The sequence below is a fragment of the Drosophila teissieri genome, unplaced genomic scaffold, assembly GCF_016746235.2.
Source record: "Drosophila teissieri strain GT53w unplaced genomic scaffold, Prin_Dtei_1.1 Segkk121_quiver_pilon_scaf, whole genome shotgun sequence".
NCBI classification, from domain to species: Eukaryota; Metazoa; Arthropoda; class Insecta; order Diptera; family Drosophilidae; genus Drosophila; species Drosophila teissieri.
In genome coordinates, this window is record NW_025224988.1 from 101,519 (window position 1) to 114,853 (window position 13,335).

General features: G+C 40.4%; 1 protein-coding gene across 1 annotated transcript; it reads left to right on the forward strand.

Annotated features, from left to right (window-relative positions):
• The first annotated feature begins 252 nt into the window (after nt 1-252).
• LOC122625534 (60S ribosomal protein L38) lies at nt 253-783 on the forward strand. The gene is made up of 2 exons (XM_043805627.1): nt 253-411; nt 470-783. The coding sequence occupies exon 2, from the start codon at nt 470-472 to the stop codon at nt 680-682; it is 213 nt and encodes a 70-aa protein (XP_043661562.1). The 5' UTR covers nt 253-411; the 3' UTR covers nt 683-783.
• The last annotated feature ends 12,552 nt before the right edge of the window (nt 784-13,335 follow it).

The window sequence follows — 13,335 nt, forward strand, 5'->3', positions numbered from 1 at the left end:
ACCACGATCTATTATTTCAATTTTGATCATTCTTCTGCGCAGTAACGTGGAAGTCTAATTGTTCGCATGGTAATATGATAGCCTATTGAAAAACTACCTTTACTGACATCAATATGGACAGATATGCAATATATAATTTTGAGATTCAGAATATTCCAAATTATCCTTAGTAAATGCTTAAATAAACAGGACTAGAACGGCAGGTAGTAGTCAGTGTAAACGTGACCTTAGCGGCACATTAGTGACCGGGGTTTTATCATGTTTCAACCGATTTCGATTTTCCAAAATGCAACACTATGTATTTTCCATTGTTAACCGGAAGTAAAGACGTTTTCTTTTCCTCTTAACTGCTGGAGCAATAACGATCAAGTTTTAAGTTTTTTGGATTAATATCTTTGAATTTGTATAAATGTGAGTCTTTTTATTGAAATAAGTTTGTATTCTAATGTATATATATATTTTTATGCAGATGCCGCGGGAAATTAAAGAAGTAAAAGATTTTCTCAATAAGGCACGCCGTTCAGATGCGCGTGCTGTCAAAATCAAAAAGAATCCCACAAACACCAAATTTAAGATCCGTTGTTCGAGGTTCCTTTACACTCTTGTCGTACAGGATAAAGAAAAAGCTGACAAAATTAAGCAGTCTTTGCCGCCAGGACTACAAGTTAAGGAGGTGAAATAATTTACTAAATAAACGCAATGCATCATTTCTACCGCGAAGGACTGCATTTCGGTTCGCGATATATTTGTGGCTGAATAATAAAATGAATTGATAGCACATAATTTAAAATTAGTCTTGATTAACAATTTACTAAAATTGACGGACAGGAAAGATATATGAATGCATATATAATAATCAGGTTCCCTTGTCTAGTCGATTGTTTATTATAAAGTGCATGTTAAAATAGCTTTGGGTCAGCAGTTGGCAGCTTTCTATGGAGCGCATACGGAAAAGTTCTCCTGGCATACGTGGAGTGTATATATTTGAAGAGTTTAGGAAAAGGCGTGCATACGGACTCAGCGAGCGATCCTAAATATATACACTGTAACAGGTCGGAAACGATTCCCATACTCCTGTACAATTTGGGTTATTGCGCTTACTATTAAAATCAAAGTATCCTATGAGTGTGCCGGTCGTCGCATTAGCTTCCGAAAATGACAAAACTATAATAAAACAAATCAAATAAAAAAACATTTCGTGTGCTTCTGTGGTCTTGTGATCTTGCATACAGCTGTGTTCATTGAAATAGCATGATAAACAAAGATATATGTATAAAGGTATTTCTCCAAGTCCATTTTCGTGAGCGACTTTTTTTAAACTTATTTTTGTAAAGTGGACTGTATACATTTATGGGCAATTCTCCAGAAAGTACAACCGCCGTATATGTATAAAAAATAAAGTACATTTAAGTAATATAAGCATTTTTGATATTTAATCGTAACACAATTTGAAATATTTCAAAAAGTTTTGTTTAATACCTTTATAGGGTACGTTTTGATTTGATTCTTTTTCTGAAAGGGAGTCCCTATGAATCGATATTCCCTATTTAATGTCCGAGCATGATTATTATTTTCGTTCACTACATCGATACCGTCGATGCCACGGGCAGCGCGATTCCTAGGCAATGACGTGCTGAACTCTCAAATGAAGGCTGTGCCATTTCGACACCACACTTAGTATTTATATGCTTGTGGCAGATCAGCATAACGGACCCTGGCACCCGAAATCTACGCGACTGCGTTCTTGCAATTTTGTCGCGTCGAAGTTCACTGGAATTCAGGCCCGAATCTACTCGAGGCTCGCCACACTTCTTACAGTCATGTCGCGCCTAGGCTACACAAAACAGAAACAACCGTTAGCCCAGGCATCGAACGGACACAAGACGAATTCTAGAGAATATAGAGAATTCTGCGAATTGCTTTAGATTTCATCATTTATTTAAATTAACATGAACATGGTATAAAGCTTCAGCATGAAAAATATAATATAAAGCAGCGACATAAAATATAAAGCGCCGACACGGCCATCCTGACCAGCACACGCCCTCGTGTGTTACAAAAGTTCTTATTTTCGCTTTTATTATTTCATTTCTTAGTTAGCAGATTATTTAGCACGTGAAGTATGTAAAGACCATTTAAAGCAAGGTAAGGTAAGGTTGTTTGCCTTTATTATTATTTTGGTTCATTTGACCAACTCAATGACAGAAGTGCTGTGGATCATGTTCTTTTTTTTATACTTGAATTTGTAATACAATTTTCAACAGCCGACAGTGAGTTCCCAAAAATTGCGATGTACTCTGACATTCAGGACACCAACCATGTCTGTAACGTCTCTTTCAATGTTTTAACTCATTGGAATCAACCAATGCGCTCTCATTACACATATCCAACTCTCCGGAAATCTCTTCTGTCTGCATACTTCTCAAGGCTTCATGCAAATACTTATATGTTCGCTTATTAACTAAAGATTTCAAGACATAACTGTCTCCATCCAGCACCTCTGCCACATGGAATGGGCCTTTAAATTTATTGTCTAATTTGGTCTGATTTCTCTCCTCATTTCTGAGCAAAACATAATCGCCCACTTTAAAATGATTTATTTTAGCTTTATTATTTATACCTATCTGTATCATACAATGCGTTGTTTTGCCTATTTTCTTTGGCCATTTTTCTTACAAAATTTATATCAACTTTACTATTTTCTTCACAAATCGGTAGCATGCCAAGAACGCTGAACAGAATTATTTAAAACTTGATCCAGTAAAGATCTACCTGATCTAATCTGCAGTGATTCGCGATGGTACACCAAATATGGATATTGCCAATTTTAAAGCGTCTATACAACTTCCGCTGTTTATATTTATTTATAAATAAACAAACTTAGTAATAGCATCTATCTGGAAAATAATATAATCCTTTTGATCCCTCTTTCCGCTCAACTTGCCCGTAATATCAATATGTATCGTTTGCTATGGAATATCTACTTTGGGTAGATATGATGAAGTTCTATCGGCAACTTTCCGGATGGAGGTTTAGTCAATTTGCAAGTTATGCAATTTTCCACAAACTTTCGGACGTACTTAGCCATATTTTCGAATTCCAAAGTTTTCTCCCACCCAAGGTGCACAACCGCTTCATGGACATGGTTTACTATTGACCATCTGAATGGTCTGGGGACTACAGGGAGGCACCGAGTTATTCCCTTTCTCTGGATTTTGCGATAAAGCATTTTCGAACGTAATTCATAACTTTTGGCTAAGCTTTCTCCGAGTTCGTTGTTTTGAATTTTCAAAACGATAGCTGAAGTTTCAGGATCTTTTTGTTGCTCGGCAAGAAGCCAGTTGTCTGTTATTTCGGCTAACAAGACATGCTTAACTTCTGTCTTTGTAAAAGACTGCTCAATTGTTTTGGCTGATAGCGGATGATTGCGCGAAAGAAAATCAACATGAGCCATTTTAATACCTGGTCTATACTGGATATCAAAATCAAAAGATTGCATATACGCCCACCAAAGGTGAACTCGTGGCGTAGGATCAATTTTACTGCGTGTCGCTTTTAGCGAATTACAATCAGTAAATACAGTAAAATTCCGTCCATGTTAATAATGCCGAAAGTGTTTCATGGAATTGTATACGGCTAAACTTTCAAGCTCGTATGAATGATATCGATATAATATTCGATAACATGAGGCTTGTGGTCAATTTTATGAAGCAGAATAGCTCCATAGCCATCAATACTAGCATCAGTGTGCAACTCGATGGGATATTGTGGGTCAAATACAATAAGGACTGGCTCATCTGTCAGAACTTTCATAACCTTTCTGCGGATCTGCTCATGCTCTGGTTTCCATTCGAATATTTTACTTTTTCAAGTAAGACCATACAACGGTTTCATTAACTCTGAAAATTTTGGCACAAATTGCCGTAAATATGATGCAAGACCAATAAACTGTCTTACTTGGGAAACTGACTGTGGAGGAGGTAATTTAATTAACGCTTGCATTTCACGCGGATTGGGTCGAATTTCACCCTCCTTAACTTGTGTAACGAACCGCTACACTAATAAAAAATATAGCAGGCCAGACTCGAGATCTGAGCGCACGCAAGATAATTGTCCCACTTGGCTCGTCGACTACGGTGGTGATGATCTTGCTCAGATCTCGGAATGCCTATACATAATTTTAATAAAAGGTAGTTGCGTGCAACAACAAGCTTCAACCGGGATAGAGATACCCACACACAAATAAATAAATGCTGCGAAAAACCAATATTTTCAACTTCGGCTGAACCCTTCTCTCACCTCCTCGGATGTTATGGAGGCACTTCTCTTGCCCACCCTTCCTATGGTCGCTCATACCCTCAGCGCTTAATAGCCTGAGCGACCCCTTCAACAAGTGCCACCCTACATCACAAAGCAAAGCTAGCTGCGGCCACTTCAAAATTTCTTTAGGACATTATAAAATTTTATTACAAGCATAAAGGAAATAAATAACTTAGCCTAAACAATAAACACATGATATAAATATAAACGGTATACGATAGAATATGTAATTAAAATAGAGTCTAAAAATGTTGTTTAAATATTTTGAAGTTTAGAATTATTGGAAACTTTAATTTCTGGATAAAATTGAATGGGACGGCAATTCGAAATAGGATTTACATTCCTAGGCAAAATTTTATGAATCTTCTAAAAGAATATTGGCGCTGAAAGGGCATTTTTTATGCAACAACAATTATCAGCGCCAAGCATAAACGCTTTTAGCTCGAATAAAATGAGCTTAATTATACTGCCCTATCATCGTTTCTTCTTCGTTTCATTCATGATAAAATTTATTTTTTTTTTTCCGAATATAGTTTTCTCTTTTTTTTTGTTACATTAAATATTGTGATATTTTAAATTTGACACTCACCGCACTATTCACATCCACCGATGAAAGCGCTTTCTTCGTTGAAGTGCTAGAATTGGGAGAAACGGAAATAACGGGCAACAACAACAACGACATACATAAGTAAAATTGGGAAGAATAACGATGACCATTTGGCGACACGCCCTTTACACTTGTTTAAATGATACTATTATCTCTTTTCATTTTCGCACTATTTAGGGTAACTAAGTGAATATTAAATCCTCGTTGGATTTGCCGCCCTACATTTCATTTCGTATTTTCTTCAGCTTAATCTAACCTTAATTTTAAGGATTTTTTCTTTTCTTTTATTTATTTTTGGCTCTATATCTATCTAGGCCGCTCTGCTCAGCGAACTATGTTCTGTTAGTTTCCAGCATAAAAGCTTATTTCTATCCGGGCTGCTGTTTCGGAAATTAACTCTCTCGGCCGAAATTGGTTTTCTTTAGGGATTTTAATGGTATATTCTGCTGCTGCCGGCAGGTGGTGGCGACGATCGCGCCGGAAGCTAGCTCGCTTCCCAAATATTTGCTGCTCCTTGCAGATCAACTGCGCTGTACCCCTCAGGCTTGCCCCTCTCCTATAGGGCCTCCAAACGATAAAGCTGCTGCCTAAAACATTCAACAAATGTACCTATCTACTTCAGTGTTCGCTCCTTATCGCTTATCTTCAGATTCACAGCTCAGCACTATTATAACACAAATATTTCCCGATGGCACTTATTCAAGTTTTTTTTTTTTTTTTGGACACAACCAACCTTTCTCTACGCTTGCCAAAATGGAAATAGAAGACCCTGACGCCGGAAAAGTGGCGGTAAGCCTTTACGAGAAAATAGGTGAAATGGTGAAACGTCAACTGTGTGACGTTAACCACTGTTGCTCTCTCGCATCTATTCGTCTATGCCTTTTTCCTTACCCTATCTTACCTTAGCGGCGACACAGTTCCCCAAACTTAATCTGACCAACAGATGGCGCTAGAAAGTATCTTTATCTTTCGAGCAAGCGCTACAAAAATACCCCCTCAGTAAGATGAGACTTGGGGTCAACACTCCAAGACTGATAAAACAGCTTGCGAGGCTACTGCTTTATGTCCTTAGCATGGAACCATCCAACGTAACGTCCCTGCAAATCCTCAAGATCATAATGCACTTCACCAATCTTCTTTCTCACCCTGGCTTTCACAAAGGATGGCCCCAATTTCGCAATGTAACCAGCTGCGAAATTGCTCTGCTTGAAATCTCTGCGATAGACTTCCTGACCTTCACCGAAAGATACCTCCTTTGAGAGCAAATTGTACCTTTTCTCGTTTTTCTCGAACTGATTCTTCATAACTTCTAACGCTCTGCTACGGACAATTTCTAAAGAATCTTCCTTTGAGAACGCCAATGACCTGTCTTCGAGCAGATGAAGAGCTCTCAGCAATTTATATGTGGCACCAGATGATATGAAGTGCTAGCCAAATGTCATGTAGCAGGGTGATGTTCCTAAGCTAGAGTGAACCGCCGATCTGAGGGCCAGCAAATGCTGCTTAGCTGCTCATCCCAATCCTTTTGATCGCTACGAACATACGATCGTATGGAAGCGATGACGGAACGATTTACCCGCTCGGATGCATTCGCATTTCCGGGACACCGAAAGTATGAAATAGCTCTTGCTGCATATATTTAACTACCACATCAGCTGTCAACTTTTTCACAGCCTTTAGGAAAACGAATTTACTGTACTGATCTAGCACAATGAATATCCCTATGTTTCCACTCCTTGACCTGGGATATGGGGCTAAAAAATCGACGTAAAGTTTTTGGAATGGCCTTGCGGATTCAGGAGCTACTCCCATGTCTCAAAGTACTATTAAGAGCCTTGGTCGACTTACAGGTCTCGCAAGACTTAATGTACTCCTTCACATCCTTTATCAGTCTGGGCCAATAATAACACCTCCTTAACCGCTCCAACGTTTTATGCACACCTCCATGTGAAGCTAAGGGATCATCATGAGCACTTCTAAGAGCTTCGTGCACTAGGCCCCTAGGAATCCATAACTTCCAACAAATACTATTATACATCGGGTCTTCTGTTAAATGCTCTGTCTTCCTGTAGAGAAATCCATCAGCTACTTTTAAGTCCGGAAGACTGCTAACATTGGCTTTAACTTTCTCCACAAGTTCCTTATATTCCGGACCGGACTCCAAATCAACTAACAACCCATGACTTCCATCTAAAGCCGCAACCTCTTTCTCGTTAACCCGTGATAAAGCATCAGGGCCTACATTGAGCTTACCGCTTCTATGCTCAATTTTAAAATTGAAGCTTGTTTAGCTTCTTCGAGACAAATTCTATTTGGCATTCTTCGCCACTTTCAGACTTCTGCACTAATACTCCTCCCACTCCGGAGTTGCTGGCATCGCAGTGAATGTAAAATGGCTGACTGAAATTTGGGCTACGAAGAACTGGGGCAGAACAAAGCATCTCCTTTAATTTCGCAAACGCTTCTTCTCCTTCCGGAGTCATCACAAATTTTTGCCTGGGCCTTAAAAGATCTGTCAGCTGCAAAATTGCTAATGAATATTCGGTGCCAACCGACCATTCCGAGAAATCGTCTTAACGCTTTTAAAGACCTTGGCAATGGAAAATCCGTCATTGCAGATAATTTATCTGGGTCCGTTCGAACTACCCCTTCACCCACAATATGGCCTAAATATTTAAAATATTTCATGCAAAATTTGCTGTTCTCCACGTTTAATGTCAAACCAGCAGCTCTATGTGACTAGAAATGGTGCTCAAAACCCTTAAGTGACCCTCAAAGCTGTCTGAGACGATCAGGAGATCATCCAGATACACAAAAACTTTATTTCTAAGTTCAGCCGGTATAACTTTATCCATTAGCCTAGTCATTGTCTGCGACGCATTCGTTAAACCGAAGGGCATCACCTTGTACTGATATAATGCCTTGCCAGGAATCGTGAATGCGGTTTTGTCGCGCGACTGCGGATCTAGTGGAATTCGCCAATAGGCATCTTTGAGATCCAGGCTGGAAATAAAATTGGCTTTAGGTAGACGACTCAAGATAGCATCTATCTGTGGCAAAGGATACGCGTCTTTCTTTGTCACTGCGTTCACCTTTCTGCTGTCGAGACATAGTCGCACCTAACCTGGTTTCTGCACCAGAACTAAAGGAGAAGACCAAGGGCTATCCGATTCCTCAATTACGCCGAGCTGGATCATACGATTAACTTCCTCGAAGAGTAACTTCTCAACAGCTGGCGAAACAGGGAAATGTCTCTGTTTTACGGGCTTGGCTTCCCCAAAATTTATAGAATGGGAAAGCATGCTTGTTTTTCCCAAACCCAAGACAGCGAAAGAAGGAAATTTATCAATAACTGCCTGCAACTTGACTCGTTGGATGTCAGACAAGACATGAGCGTCACTGGTCAATTCTTCAATACTCATTTCCTGTGGAAAGCGTCCAAACACGGTCCAAAAAAATGTCCAAATATAAATCCTGGCGTAGAGAAGGAATAATATATAATTCTAGCTCTTGTGTCATTTCCTCGTACTGAACCGGCGTTTTAAATCGGCCAATCACTTTTTGCCTTTGGCCATCGGCCGTATTGTATGTAACAGGCAGAAGGAAACGTTTCCGACCATATATATGGTATATATATATTCTTGATCAGGAGCAATAGCCGAGTCGATCTGGGCATGTCCGTCTGTCCGTCCGTATGAACCTCGAGATCTCAGGAACTATAAAAGCCAGAATGTTGAGATTCAGCATGCAGACTCCAGAGATATAGAAACAGCGCAAGTTTGTCGATTCATGTTGCCACGCCCCCTCTAACGCCCACAAACCGCCCAAAACTGCCACGCCCACACTTTTGCAAAATGTTTTGATATTTTTTCATTTTTGTGTTAGTCTCGTAAATTTCTATCGATTTGCCTAACAACTTTTTGCCACTCTAACGCCCAAAGCTGCCACGCCCACACTTTTAAAAAATGTTTTGATATTTTTTCATTTGTATTAGTCTTGTAAAGTTCTATTGATTTTGTTCTTTAAAACCTGAGGCCAGAAGATCGGCGGATTGCCGTCAGTATCTACGTCTAATTCCTCAAATTGCTTTTTTAGTTGACATCTAGGTTCGCTGGCTTTTCTCGAAGAACACACGGCTGCTGTCTGGGTCGTGTGTTCAGCTTCACGTTTTTTTGACACTTGTGGCAGGATGGTTTATAGGAGTTTGGTGCTCCACAACCATAGCAAAATATTCTCCTTTTCTGCTCACAATCGTGATACCCTCTTTCCTGCAGTTCCAGCACACCAATGCAAAAGCATCTACCTCGGCTACTTGATCGGCGTCAGAAAACTCCGCCGCGTCATCCGACAAATACTCCTGCACTTGCACGGATACCTGCTTTCGAAAAGGAGCTGGCTTTTGGTACGTTTAACAGCTTATGCCTAATTTCCGGACGCAAATTCCGGCGAAGAGTTTCTATAAGATCTTTTTTCGGCATTGGAACCTCTAGACAGTCCGTTATCTGCACAATGGCATCATCGAAACAGTCAAAGCTTGTTACGTCGGTGTATTCGTGCCTGTGTCCTGGGAAAGGACTCAGGCCGAGGGAACGGCATCCGATGTTCGGGCACCAAGATGCCGGCGTAAGCTCGTCGATTTTGGGTCGTGGGATCTTGGTAAGCCAACGATCTAGGTAAACATTTTCAGAAGGGGTGCTAACGCGCGAAGTGGAGTAGGTCAATAACGATGACATAACGTTTGACGGACAACCTTGACAAAAGGGGATCGTATTGCGCGGCCCGCGACGATCCATCAGGCATGCGGATGCATGAAAGGGAGAGAACGTGGACGAAACATTGCCCGATCGTTTTACGATCAAGCTACAGCTCGTGGGGCAGTGAGGACTGTTGACTGACGAACGGTACGAACTTTTTCAGGCACTACTAATATTTATTCTCGTTATGTTGGGGAGGTGAGGGGCTTACCAAGATCCCACGACCCAAAATCGACGAGCTTACGCCGGCATCTTGTTGCCTGAACGTCGGATGCCCCTCCCTCGGCCTGAGTCCTTTCCCAGGACACAGGCACGAATACACCGACGTAAAAAGCTCTCTCTCTCTCTTTCTGTTTCCGGTCCCTAATTGACTCTCTTAGATCCACATCCGTGCGCGTATCGCGAAACTGCTTGCGTAAAGCTTCTGTAAGCAAATCCCGCCGCGAACTATCGGATACTTTGTGAAAACGCCAATAAAATTCACGTGCCTTCCCATCGAAGAGCACGCTAGCGTTGCCGCAGACCAAATCAAATGGGGAATTGAGCGTCTGCCGGGTTAACGCCTCCACTCGATATAAGAAATTATCCACACCAAGACCGTCTTGAGCCCCATTGAATCGCAGCTTCCAGCTGCTGATGATCTGTCCGACCTTATCCGGACGGCTGCTCAAATCTGAGCTTGTAAAGGCTGAAACGGGTCTATCCGGTAGCTTAAAATCCCCTAATTCAGACGGATCTCCAAAGTTTTGGACAGATTCGGCTGATCTTGGTGGCTCTGTATCTGTGCCGCGAAATTTGGCTGAAATATTTGCCCCATCTGCTCTTTTAGCTTGGTTAGCATATCATTCTGCAGCGCCTTTATTTGTTGCGCTACAATGTTGCTGATCGCTTCTGCGTCAATGCTGCTAACCGATTGCTTTCCTGAAGCTGGGGTTTTCTGCTTAGCAGAGTCTCCCTTAGGCTTGCAACGCGGACAACTGCCCTTTGACTTGATCAGAGAGTCCATGCATTCCTTGTGGAATCATGTCCACATTTTGCACGACTTACTTGAACCGGTAGCAAGGTCTTGTCGCAGAGTGTGCATTTTGTTGACCCCGTAGGTTCTGTATCCATGATTTCTGTCCAAAAATTTTTTTTTTATTTTAGCCCACGAATTCACAAAATCGAGAAAAATCAATAATATAAAACCGAAAAAATACAACTCAAAAAAAACTATAATCATAAGATAAACGCTCCTAAAATAAGTAAATAAAAAGATATATCCAAGTTCCGAACCCTGAGATCGCTATGGAATCTATTTCTAACCCGTTCCACAACAAGATTCAGGCTTCGATTTGAAAATCTGAAGTTTCTACCAATAAAGGTTTATTTGTTTTATAAATAAGAAATCTATAGAAATGTATTTAAATATGTAAATATGTAATATATAAATATGTAAGAAATATGTAAGAATTGAAGATGTAGAAAATAATATAAATTGAAAATGATATTAATATAAAAAATATAAGTCGATAAAATCAATCAAAACTTCGTTTCGCAAATCAAATGCAAATTAAAAAAGCATAGCAATGCTTGCAAATAAAAATGCACTTATATTCAAACAAAAGGTTTCAGCACAAAAGCGAAATGACAGAAAAACTGACGAGCGTTGTCTATTGCTAATCAGCTATAACAACAACATAAAACGTTTGCCGTGGTCAGACATAAGCTTCGCTGTCTGCAGTCCAAGCGGCTGGCGCTTCTTGTCTTCCGTTTTTGTTGGGCCTATGCCTTTCACTATTACACGTGGCCTGAGTTTCTCTTCTGAAAGAAAAACGCTCAGTAATCCTATTCAAATAATAGAAAATTAATAAGTCCCAATGAGATTTGTTGTGTCCCTTTGTCAATGCCTATCATCCGTGGTCAGCTGCTCCCTTCTAAAAGCAAATGCACCTGCTAGTCCTATGCATTTGATGTGCACTGACTCGGGCTGCACTGTGTAGAGTATACACAAGTCTGTCTACTTCCTACTCCGCTGTTGTCGTCTGCGGCCGGCTAGACGATTCAAAACTGAGTCGTCTTCTTCCGTGTTCCTAAGCTTTCGAACAACTGTGAGTGGAAATAAACGATGTTTTTCTAACAGCTGGAGTGCTGTTTCGGAAATTAACTCTCTCGGAAATTGGTTTTCTTTAGGGATTTTAATGGTATTTCCTGCTGCTGCCGGCGGTTGGTGGCGACGATCGCGCCGGAAGCTAGCTCGCTTCCCAACTAATTGCTGCTCCTTGCAGATCGACTGCGCTGTACCCCTCAGGCTTGCCATTCTCCTATAGGGCTTCCAAACGATAAAGCTGCTGCCTATAACATTCAACAAATGTACCCATCTACTTGAGTGTTCGCTCCTTATCGCTTACCTTCAGATTCACAGATCAGCACTATTATAACACAAATAATTCCCGATGGCACTTATTCAATTTCAGTTTTAATAAAACAGCAGGTTTGGCTTGGACACAACCAACCTTTCTCCACGCTTGCCAAAAAGGAAATGGAAGACCCTGACGCCGGAAAAGTGGCGGTAAGCTTTTACGAGAAAGTAGGTTAAATGGACACAGTTGACGTAAACAACTGTTGCTCCCTCGCATCTATTCGTCTATGCCTTTTTCCTTACCCTATCTTACCTTAGCGGCGACACAGTTCCCCAAACTTAATCTGACCAACAGATGGCGCTAAAAAGTATCTTTATCTTTCGAGCAATCGCTACACTTGAAAACCAAGATATTCGACGCATTTTTTCAGAAACGAGCATTTTGCGATATTCAATAATAAACCAACTTTTGATAGAATTCTTAAAACCGTTCTTAATCTTTCATAGGCTTCTTCCTTAGTTTGTGATACTATCATAATGTCATCCATATAAACAATAACATATGAGTATGAAAGTTCACCCAATGCTTTTATTACTGTACGTTGAAATACGGATGGAGCATTTTTTAACCCGAATGGCATGGTTACAAATTCGAATTGGCCCTCCGGAGTAACGAATGCAGACGTTCAATAGAATTTGGGTGGATAGGGATCTGGTGAAAACCGCTAGCCATATCTAAACAAGAAAAGTACCTAGCGCCGCGTAGCCTAGATATTTGGTCGCTTATCAGCGGCAAGGGGTAATTTTCGGCAATGGTGTTTGCATTTAATTCACGGTAATCCACGCATAGTCGATCAGAACAGTTTTTCTTTTTAAATAGTAGCACGGGACTGGCAAACGGAGAACTGCTGGGACGAATAATATTTGATGATAACAATTCATTAATTTTGTTTCTCACAATTTCTTTTTCCTCTATACTAAGTCGATAAGGTCGCTTATGCACAGTTTTGATGGGGTTAATTAGGCGTATCTCTAACTCGACGGTTGTAACGCGTTTGTTTGGAAATCCGCTAATAAATGAGTCTGCAAGTTTATTCAAAATGTCTATTAAATTTGACTTATCAACCCCACACAATTCGGTATCAATGTCAGAAAGATCGGCGCTATTATTCAAAGCAGACTAGTGTACACAGACTTATTCTTAAAAAGTTCAATCTTTTCAGTAGTTATTGTAGCTCCAAAATTCTGATTTAAAGTCTCACCCCCAATTATTATATTATAATTAATGTAACCATTAAGGACTACATAAAAAA

What these genes read in the sequence shown, in the direction of transcription:
- LOC122625534 (XM_043805627.1), top strand. Translation starts at nt 470, where the DNA reads ATGCCGCGGGAAATTAAAGAAGTAAAAGATTTTCTCAATAAGGCACGC.